The sequence below is a fragment of the Odocoileus virginianus genome, unplaced genomic scaffold (assembly GCF_023699985.2).
Source record: "Odocoileus virginianus isolate 20LAN1187 ecotype Illinois unplaced genomic scaffold, Ovbor_1.2 Unplaced_Scaffold_7, whole genome shotgun sequence".
NCBI lineage: Eukaryota > Metazoa > Chordata > Mammalia > Artiodactyla > Cervidae > Odocoileus > Odocoileus virginianus.
Window position 1 is genome coordinate 3,834,147 of NW_027224269.1, and position 11,486 is coordinate 3,845,632.

The window sequence follows — 11,486 nt, forward strand, 5'->3', positions numbered from 1 at the left end:
GAAGTGTCCCCAAAAAATTTAGTGGGGGAGACATTTAAAACTGTCTTTGCTCTGATATGTAATCTTGTGGAGACTGTGCATTGAACTTTGGGCAACAGACTGAGGATTCACCAAGTCTGGGGGTCGCTAAAGCTCATCACAGTAGATAAAATATCCAACCTGTTCTTCATTACCTTTGTCCACTTTAAGTGCTTTCTCTTAAGTTCCTTAAGCCCCTCAGGAGTCCCCAACAGGCAGAAGGTGATCTAGAGATGAAGTGCTTAGACTAGGACTCTGAAGGGATGAAGTGGGACAGAAAGGGTTTGGCAGATGTTCCTAGAGGGATGAAAGAGGCATGAGGGTTGAAGTGGCACATATGTCAAAGGACAAAGGGAACGCAAAGGAAGTTTGAAGGTCATGAGGAGAAGCACCATGCCCCTGAATCACCACTCCCCAGAATCAGACACAAAGACATGTCAGCAGTGGGAAAGTTATATCACGCCTCCCTCAGCATCCTCTAGCCCATGTTGATGGACACAGTGGTGCATTGTGATGTCTAAGCCCCCCAAGCTACTATTGGCTGGGGCAGTGCCTAACGGACCAATCAGATTGAAGGGTGTGGCTCCTCATTGTCCTCAAAGGGTATAAATAGGGAGGTCAGAGGCTGAAAGTCTGGGTTAGGCCACTTCTTGGCACCATCATGACTAAGGCAACCAGGAAGCCACGGCCGTCAAGAAGAGTTGCAATGCGGTTTGCTTCAAGGAAGAATGGAACGAAGAAGACCCTTTGTCAAAGGAGGGGCAGATGCGGTGTGAAGGTAAGATGACTCCAACTCAGCTTCCCATGTTCTGCATTGACTTTGCTGCCCAAGACCTCTACCCTGCCCATGCCTGGCACAAAAGCCCCCATTAGCTCACATCCCTTTCTCATGAAATCTCCCTTCCACCTCAGTTTTTATGTCCTTTCCTCGAAACTAATACCCTTGTCTTGTCTTCCAGGCACGAAATATGACCATGAGGGTCAGAAGACCTCTACAAGTTACCTTCAGAAAGAAAATCCGATCGTATGCCACTCAATCGACGAAGCCAAAGAAAACAAGAAAAGCAAATCGTTTCTTCTCTCGCTGTGGACGTAAGAAATCGAATCGAAGCCGAAAAAGGTACCAAAAGATGAGGAAGAGTCAAGGAAGAAGGAAGAATCCAAAGAGAAAATAAGCTCAGCCGCCCCAAAGTGAGAGACCCTGGAGAAATACAACCTGAGCAACCAGTAAGTGAATAGCAAATATCAGACAGTTTAGAATTGTGTCTTCAGTGGTCTGCATTCTAAGCAATGGCCAACCAAGAAAAGACTCTCATACTAACATAATAGACTGATGGCTGCAAATAAAAGAAACATCAAATGGTGAAATGATGATATCTGTGTGTGTGTGAATTTTGTGATGGATGGGAGGGAAAGAAGAGAAGAGGTGGGCACTGGAGATGGGAGGGATATGGGGTCCTGAGAGGTTGGGGAACAGACCCACTAGTCCCCAGTTAGCCAGAGAGTAGAGGTGTAGAGTGTGTCAGGAGTCTGCACTGAAGATGGATAACTCTGCTTTACACTTGATTTCAAGGGCAAGGAGTAGTGGTGTGGTGTTCCTGCCTTTGTCTGGGGTGTGGAAAGATATTAGGGTCTAGATGTCAGGCCCAGATGAGAAGGGGTTTTCACATGGGGTGGTAAATGTGAAACTCCCACTGAGAAAGGCAGGCAGAAATCACCTCCTAGCCACCTACCTCATAATGGGGTTTGTTACATCACTCACCTATGCTGTCAGCTAAAGGTGCTCAGAAGGCACAATATGCTGTTACAACTAAAACCCACAACTAGCACTCCCAGGGACTAAAATAATGTTTGGAGAGAACTAACCAAATATTTATTAGGCCACCTATTTGCTAAGAAATTTTTGGGAGCAATGTTTTCCCAAAGAAGGGCAGTGGTGGTTGCCCAATCCCAGTGCACATTACAAATAGGATCACCCTCTATCGAGAAAAAAAATTTTTTTTGGGGGGGGCACTATGTGGGTAGTGGAGGCATAGTTCCCTGAACGGGGATTGAATCCATGCCTTTCGGCATGGATTTCTAGCCACTGGACAGTCATGGAAGTCTGTACAGAGAATTTTTACATAGGTACTAATATAAGACAAAGTAAAAATTGGTCTTGTAATTATAACCATATTTTAGGATTTCTAAATAACTAGAGTCATAAAGCATTATTCCCCAATAAAGTATTTTGTTAGTTCAACTTTGACAATTTTATCATGGTTTAAAAGAAAGAGTATGAAATATTTAATTTGGTGTTAACTTTCATTTTGAAATGTTTTGAAAGGTTCAAGGAGAATTTAATCAAATATGGACATACATAAAGCCCAGTCTCTGATGATAAGAATCCTGTGTGTCTTCAGAAAACTTTTTAGAAGCAACTAAAACACAAGAGTTTCACCATCAGCATCCAAAGGGTTGAGTTCAAATTTTAACTCAATGATATGTTATCTTTGATCTGGACTGCAGCTCCCTAATTCAATCTTTCTGGCACTCTAACGCCTGGGAGACCCCATTGATGACTCAAAGTCGGTCACTGAATGTGATTTAAAATCAATAAGGGTGAAAGACCCCATGGGTGTGCTGTCCTTTTTCTTTTTTTTAAGTTCATTTATTTTAATTTTATTTTGATTGGAGACTAATTACTTTACAATATTGTAGTGGTTTTGCCATACATGGACATGAGTCAGCCATGGATGTACATGTGTTCCCGATCCTGAACCCCCCCCCTCTCACCTCCCTCCCCATCCCATCCCTCATGGTCAACCCACCGCACAGCCCTGAGCACCCTGCCACATGCATCCAAGCTGGACTGGAGATTTGTTTCACATATGATGATATATATGTTTCAATGCTATTTGCTCAAATTGTCCCACTCTCACCTTCTGTCACAGAGTCCAAGAGTCTGTTTTTACCATTGTGTCTCTTTTGCTGTCTCACATATAGGGGCATTGTTACCATTTTTCTAAATTCCATTTATATGTGTTAATATACTGTATTGCTATTTTTCTTTCTGACTTCCTTCACTTCTTTCACTTCCTTCACTTCCTTCACTTCAGTTTCATCCACCTCATTAGAACTGATTCAATGCATCCTTTTTAATAGCTGAGTAATATTCCATTGTGTATATATACCACAACTTCCTTAACCATTCATCTGCCGATGGACATCTAGGTTGCTTTCCATGTTCTGGCTCTTATAAACAGTGCTGTTATGAATATTGGGGTACATGCGTCTCTTTCAATTCTGGTTTCGTCAGTGTTTATGCCCACAGTGGGATTACAGGGTTGTAGAGAAATTCCATTTTGAATTTTTGGAATCTCCACACTGTTCCTCTCCAGCATTTATTCTTTGTAGACTTTTTGATAGGAGCCATTCTGACCAACGTGAGATGGTACCTCATTGTGGTTTTGATTTGCATTTCCCTGATAATGAGTGATGTTGAGCATCTTTCATTTGTTGTTAGCCATCTGTATGTCTTCCTTGGAGAAATGGCTGTTTAGTTCTTTGGCCTGATTTTTGAATTGGTCGTTTATTTTTCTGGAACTGACCCTCAGGAGCTGCTTGTATATTTTTGAGATTAATTCGTTGTCCGTTGCTTCATTTGCTATTATTTTGTCCCATTCTGAAAGATGTTTTTTTCACCTTCCTTATACTTTCCTTTGTTGTGCAAAAGGTTTTAAGTTTAATTAGGTCCTATTCATTTATTTTTTGCTTTTATTTACATTACTCTGGGAGGTGGGTCATAGAGGATCCTGCTGTGGTTTATGTCAGAGAGTGTTCTGCCTATGTTTTCCTCTAGGAGTTTTATAGTTTCTGGTCTTAAATTTAGATCTTTAATCCATTTTGAGTTTATTCTTGTGTGGGGGGTTAGAAAGTGTTCTAGTTTCATTCTTTTACAAGTAGTTGACCAGTTTTCCCAGCACCACTTGTTAAAGAGATTGTCTTTTCTCCATTATATATTCTTGCCTCCTTTGTCAAAGATAAGGTGTCCATAGGTGTGTGGATTTATCTCTGGGCTTTCTGTTTTGTTCCATTGATCTATATTTCTGTCTTTGTGCCAGTACCATACTGTCTTGATGACTGTAGCTTTGTAGTATAGCCTGAAGTCAGGCAGGTTGGTTCCTCCAGTTCCATCCTTCTTTCACAAAATTGCTTCAGCTATCCAAGGTTTTTTGTATTTCCATACAAATTATGAAATTATTTGTTCTAGTTCTGTGATCTCTATAGAACTTTCAGAATTTGTCCTCAGTCATGATGGAGCAAGTGAAAGGATGAAATATTTTCCCTTCTTACTAGTCCTCAATTCCATTTGTCATTAAAAGGCTATTCATTTCTGAATAACTAGCATGACTAAAAGGGAAGACAGATTTCTAGTTTGTGATATATAATGTAGACATCAATATATTTTTTTCTGCAGACTTCAGTCTATTTTTAATTATACTGATACAACTACTGATGCATAATTTATTTTTCTATGTAGATCAATACTAAGAATGATATGGATCCTTTCCATAATCTCATCCCCAAACTTTTAAACACTGCAGTTCTAAACAGTATTGATGAATGTTTGCTCTAACCTGCAATTACACCAATATCATCAGTATATTCCATGATTTTCTGATTGAACATTTCTCCAAATTTCTTAATGTAGGAATTTCACGTGTGATAGTCCTTTCCTATTTATAGCAGCTCCATAGCTAAACATTAATGAAAAATAGCTTTAGGTTTATAATATGCTCAGATTCAGCTGTACAGTGATACCAGTACTTGACAGACTTTGGACTGGCTGTCTTACCAAGAAACCCTGTCTATTCTGTAAATCAATAGTCCACTTCCCTGCATTTCCTTTATTAAAATTATTTTTCAGAGATAGGGTCCTTCTCAGATAGCAAAACAAGTAGAATATTTTCTATAGATGCATCCTACATATAGGATGTAGCTTATGTATACTATTATGACTTACACAAAGATACTTACTAATTTACATATTGTCATATATGTAGAAAACCAAACATACTTAGAAAATGTAAAAATATCATATATTTTTAGAAGAAAGCCATACAAAAACTAATATTTCTCAAATTTAGGCTAAATTTATTGTATCTGAATGTGTAAACATATAATATTAATAATTTTACATATGCAAAACTCCAATAAATATAATTGCATGGAAACTATTTGGGAATGAAAAACACTTATGTAAAACTCTAAAAGTCATCAAGTGAAAGCAGACACTCATTAGAAAATGATCAAGATAATTGAAAGACTTGAACAAAAACTTGGCCAAAGAAGACACAGCAATGGCAAAGAAGCACAGGAAAAGATGTTGACCATATTAGCTATGATGGAAATGCAAATTAAAACTATAAAGAGTTCTAACTGCTCTATATCTATCAAAGTGGCTACACCTTTTTAAAAAGTGACCACAATAAACTGGCAAGGATGCAGAGAAACTGGATCATTCATACATTTCTTGTGAGAGTATAAAATGGTACAGCTATCCTGGAAAACAGTTTGACACTTCATTATACAACATGCTATAAACACACAAGTATAATTTGACCCAGAAGTTGTACTCCTGCATATTTATTCTAGAGAAATGAACATAAAATCTTTTACGTGAATTTTCATTGAAACTTTGCTTGTAATAGCTAAAAATGTAGACAGGCTAGAGGTCCTTCAATGAGTGAATGGTTCAACTGTGGTTTAACCATAGTTACATAACCATACCACCATACCAGTCACACAGTTAACCATACCAGTAACACTCCTCATCAATAAAATGGAAGAAAATATTAATATACGTAACCACGTGGATGAATCTCAAGTGCATGCCAAAGTAAAACAGAGGCCAATCTCAAAAAGACATATACTTTATGATTCCATGTACATATTATTCTCAAAATGACAAAATTAGAGACATGGAAAAGAAATCAGTAGTCATAAGGGATTATGGAAAAAGAATGTAGTTATAAGACTGTGGTATTAGGGAATTCCTTTATGGTTATAGAATAGTTCTCTATCTTGAGGTGGTTATGCAAATACATGTATATTTTACATATATATGCATATACATAAATATACATATAGAATATATTATAACCATAATATATAAGAGCTCTCAAACATACTAATCAGAGAACAAAAAAAACCACTACAATATTGTAAAGTAATTAGCCTCCAACTAATAAAATTAAATGAAAAAAATGAAAAAAAATAAATGGGGAAAAAAAACTCAAAAAAAATGTGGGAAAATATTTGAATGGCAATTGGTTGACATAAGATATGACAAGTTATACAGATGACTCATAAACATAAAAAATTAATCAAACTAATTAGTAATTAGTACCTAATGCATATTAAGTATGCAAATTGTATCTTGGATAAATGAAATAAAATAACTGAGAACATAAACTACTCTCAGGAAAAGAGAGAAACAAACTCTCCTCAATTGCTCATAAGAATGCAAAATGATAAAGACACTTTGGGAAATGTTTTTCATTACTCTTAAATAAATATCTGTACACTGGAAAACTGTGTAATCCCATTTCTAAATAACTCCCATGTAAAACATGAATTTCTGTTGACATAAAGCCCTTCGTGCCAATGTTTATTGTGGCTCTATTAATAATAGCCCCAAACTGGCAATAACTCAAATGTTATTCAACTGGTAAAAAAATATACACATTGTGCATTCATCTGACGGAATACTATTCATCAAGAAAAAGGGACATGCTATAGATGATTGTAAGAACTTGAAAGTTTTCCAAATTAACTTAAAGAACCAGATCAGAAAGACTACTTACAGTATGAGTTAATAAGCACATGGAAAAATGCTGAATATCACTAATAATTAGAGAAACAGAAATCAAAATCACTAGGAGATATCACCTCACAGCTGTCAGAATGGCTATCAACAAATTGAAAAGTCTGAAAATAACATATGATGGCAAGAATGTGGACAAAAGGAAGCCCTTGTACATAATTGCTGGGAATGTAAATTTGTGCACTCACCTTGGAAAACAATGTGGAAGTTTCTTAAAAACACTAAAAATTGAACTACCATGTGACCCAGCTATTCCATGCCTAGCTATACATCAGAAGAAAATGAACACTAACTTGAAAAGATACAAGAACACCAAAGTTTATTACAGCCTTCCTTACAATAGAAAATATATGGAAGCAACCAGTGAGCAAGATGCACATGGCTCCTGTCTTCATAGCACTTGCATGGAGTATGGGATAAGCAAGCATTTGAACACCACAGTAATCCTCAGAAATACTGGTAGTTACATGTTTGTTGAGGTGGAAACGTTCTCCCAGCATATGGTATAGAAAAGGAAGATTACAATATAGCATAAAGATTGATTCAATTTGTATAAATTAAAAAAAATCACTGATGTATATATGCTCATCGAAAAATATGTGTATTATATGTATATATTTATCAGTATATAACACATATAATATATATGTTATAAACATTTAGGTAGAACAACAAAGGCAGAATATGAACAGTATATATGTCTATTGACACACTTATGGGTGTCCTCTAATTTCATTTTTGTACTCCTTTTTGCAATTTCCATACTGCTTTGCCTCGAGTGTATATTTACAATTAGAAAATATTAATAATGCTCTTTCGAAGCAGGGTAACCCAGACATTAACTTAACATATGCCCAGGGTCCCTTCAAGTTCCTCCCTCTTCCTCCAAGGCCATGATTCTTCACAATTTCCCCATCATACCTTTGATTCCAGTCATATGCAAGGCATGTATAACCAGCTTTCTTGGGTCTCGGTGCCTTTGCAGGTTCTCCCCCACTGTCTGGGAAACACTTTCACAGCTCTCCACTTGGTGATCTGTCTACTTTAGGTGGCCCAGGATTCATCTCGGGTGTCTTTACTGAAAAGTACTCCTCTTCCACCTCCTTGCCATCAGACTATGACAAATGCCTCTCCCCTTTACCACCACAGCCCAGTGTGGTTTGTGTCCGGTGAATCAATTCATCATGTAAATGGAAAGATAAGTTTACTATTACATTCCTCCTTTTCCTGCCCTGTTTTCTCTCATCAGCAGCTCATCACTTTTTAGTCTCATCCTCACTCACCTGGTCCCACTTGCACCAGCCTCCTTGTTTTATTGAAGGACATAGACAATGCCTTTTTGGGGCTTTGGCCCTGGCCATTTCCTTTCCCCAGACTTTATTGCCCAAGATAGCCAAAAAGTCACTCCCTCATTTCTTTAATTAACTCTTTGCTCAAATGTCCTGGATTAATAAGGCTTTCCCTCACTAACCTCTGTGGTGGAAAAACACCCCATTTCTCATAACTCATAAGGTTCTCTCTATACTGTATATTTCACTATTTAGTCATTAATGTAAACCTTTCATCTTCACTGACTAGAATGTAAGTCCCATGAGAGCAGGATCATGGGTGTTGGTTAGTGATGTGCACCTTGCACCCACAACATTGCCTGAAACAGTGCAGGGGGTGAATTAATACCTGTTAAGTGGGAAATAAACTTTATACCAAATAATTTATGTCCATTTTTACAATTAAATACAACAAATCCAGACTAATGTAAGAAGGAACTTAATTTGAAATGATTATGGTTATAGGATAATGTCTCACACTACCAAAGTAATGCTGGAAATTCTCTAAGCCAGGCTTCAACAATACTTGAAACAAGAACTTTCAGATATTCAAGCTGGATTGAGAAAAGGGCAAGGAAAAAGATCAAATTGCCTACATCCTTTAGAACATAGAAAAAAATCTGCTTCATTGACTATGATAAATCACTTGACAGTGTGGATCACAAGAAATTGCGGAAAATTCATAAAGAAATGGGAATAGAGGACCATATTATCTTCCTCTTGAGAAATCTGCAGGTCAAGAAGCAACAGTTAGAACTGGACATGGAACAACAAACTGGTTCCAAATTGGGAAAGGAGTATGTCAAGCCTGTGTATTGTCACCCTGCTTATTTAATTTACATTCAGAGAACATCCTGAGAAATGTCTGACTGGAAGAAGCAAAAGCAGGAATGAAGATTGCCAGAGAAATATCAATAAACTCAGATATACTGACGACACTACCATTAACGCATAAAGCACAGAGGAGCTAAAGAGCTTCTTGATGAAGGTGAAAGAGGAGAGAGCAAAAGCTAGCTTACTCAACATTAAAAAAGAGGTTCGTGGCATCCAGTCCCATCACTTCATGGCAAATAGTTGGGGAAACAATGGAAACAGTGCAGACTTTCTTTTATTGGGCTCCAAAATCCCTGAAGATGATGACTGCAGCCATGAAATTAAAAGACACTTGCTCCTTGGAAGAAAAGCTATGACCATACTCGACAGCATATTAAAAAGCAGAGACATTACTTTACTGACCAAGGTCTGTAGGTCAAAGCTAAGTTTTTTTCAGTAGTCATGTATGGATGTGAAAGTTGGACAATAAAGAAAGTTGAGTGCTGAAGAATTGATGCTTTTGAACTGTGGTGTTGGAGAAGACTCTTGAGAGTCCCTTGGACTGCAAGGAGATCAAACCAGTCAATTCTAAAGGAAATCAGTCCTGAATACTCATTGGAAGGACTGATGCTGAGGCTGAAGCTCCAATACTTTGGCCACCTGATGTGAAAACTGACTCATTGGAAAAGATCCTGATGCTGGGAAAGATTGAAAGCCAGAGAAGGGGACGACAGAGTATGAGATGGTTGGATGGCATCACTGATTCGATGGACATGAGTTTGAGCAAGCTCTGGGAGTTGGTGATGGACAGGGTAACCTGGCGTGCTGCAGTCCATGGTACACAGAGATTCAGACATTACTGAACGATTGAACTGAACTGATTGTAATAAGGAGAATTCTTTGACAACAAGATCTTCACATGTCTCAAAACAGAAAAAGATGTTTCTTTAACATGGAAGGATAAGCAGGGCGAGCAGCAACATGTGTGTGTGTATGTGTGATGGGGCAAATGGTGGGGATAGATGAGCAGCCAGCATGATGGAGCAGTTTAATAGGAAGTGTTTCTCTCTGTAGAAATTTGATTCTCAAAATGAGCTGTTAAGGGAGACAGAAATGTCTGAACCTTAGTGCTTGCTCAAGCTTCAGGGAAAACTGAAGTTCAGAGGAGAGAAGCTTGCCTAAATTTAGCCAAGCCAAGTCAGTGGGTATGTTATGGATGATTGTGAGCACATGGCCAGTCTCTGCTGTTGTTTAAGAGAGGCAAAGTCTGTCCTTAGACAGTACTGTTGTTACCGAAATCGCAAGTCCATGTGCCTGATGCACAGTGAGGCCAATCAATACTAAAACATTAGAGTTTGGAACAGAGAAATTTATTACAGGTTCATACAAGGAGATGGGTGGCTCATGCCCTAAGAACCCAAAGTTACTGAAAGTTTTCAGTAAGTCTGTTCAAAAACAAATGTTAGAGAGAGGTGTGGTTAGTTGTTGCAGAATTCTTGGTGTCAGATCCTTTGTTCTTAAGGTCAGGTCATGATCAGGTAATGATGTTTCGGTAAATCTTTATCAGATGAATGTTATTCTCTCTCCTGACAAGAAAGGGCAAAGTCTCAAGGCACAGTTTTCACCCTGAGATATCCCACCCAGATCTCATGAAGCAGAAGCGGATCTTAGTCAGCAGCTCCTTCAGGGCCAGGTTCCCACATTCTGCCTGGCTCTCATCCCTGACAGAGCCAGGCAACCAACCTAACAGGTCCTCAGTCTCCTGAGGCCATCCAAATAGGGAGATCAGTTCTCACAGACTGAGACCCAGAAAGACGACCACTGTTATCAGGGCACAGAGACAGGGACGGGGGAGAGGTTCATCGCTTCACAAGGCCTGGGACAAGGCTAGTGGAGGGCCTTAGGGAGGGTTCTGCAGTGCTACAGGATGTAGTCCCCAGTCTGTTCCCTGGGCCCTCGAGCTTACCTGCTGGCCCAAGGCTGGGTGAGCTCCAGGGCCTCTAGAAGAAGGCCAGAATCTGCCTCATATCTCACTCTCCACCTGATGACCACCACACCACCCTTGACTTCCCACTGGTCCCTCACTGACAGTAACTTGTGGGCAGGGCACACTGTGGTGCTGACCAATACCTGAGCAGGACAACTAATAACTGTCACTAATTGACAATTGGTTGCATGTGAATGGGGCCCTCTGGGGCACCAAGCAAGGCTGAGCAACACCTGTTGCCTAGTAACAGGGTGTGAGAAATGAGGCACACCAAAGGCTATCTTCTAATCACTGTTCCTATCCTGCTCTGTTACATTGTGAATAGAAAAAGAATCACTGTGAGGTTAAGGTTGGTCAGAATAGTTTTCAAGGTAGGCTGGCCTTCACATTCTTGTTGGCTTTTAACTATTAGCTATACTATATGCTAAGCATGTGATCAAGTGGCAGCTGTTGGAGGGGCATGGAGATAAAC

General features: G+C 39.0%; 1 protein-coding gene across 1 annotated transcript; it reads left to right on the forward strand.

Annotated features, from left to right (window-relative positions):
• Positions 1 to 612: 612 nt before the first annotated feature.
• On the forward strand, positions 613 to 1,360 carry LOC110151237 (spermatid nuclear transition protein 3-like). The gene is made up of 2 exons (XM_020914559.2): positions 613 to 796; positions 978 to 1,360. The coding sequence occupies exons 1-2, from the start codon at positions 680 to 682 to the stop codon at positions 1,191 to 1,193; spliced, it is 333 nt and encodes a 110-aa protein (XP_020770218.2). The 5' UTR covers positions 613 to 679; the 3' UTR covers positions 1,194 to 1,360.
• Positions 1,361 to 11,486: the final 10,126 nt, after the last annotated feature.

Coding starts and splice junctions, on each gene's coding strand:
- LOC110151237 (XM_020914559.2), top strand. CDS start 680: ATGACTAAGGCAACCAGGAAGCCACGGCCGTCAAGAAGAGTTGCAATG. Junction 797..977: donor GGGGCAGATGCGGTGTGAAG/GTAAGATGACTC, acceptor CTTGTCTTCCAG/GCACGAAATATGACCATGAG.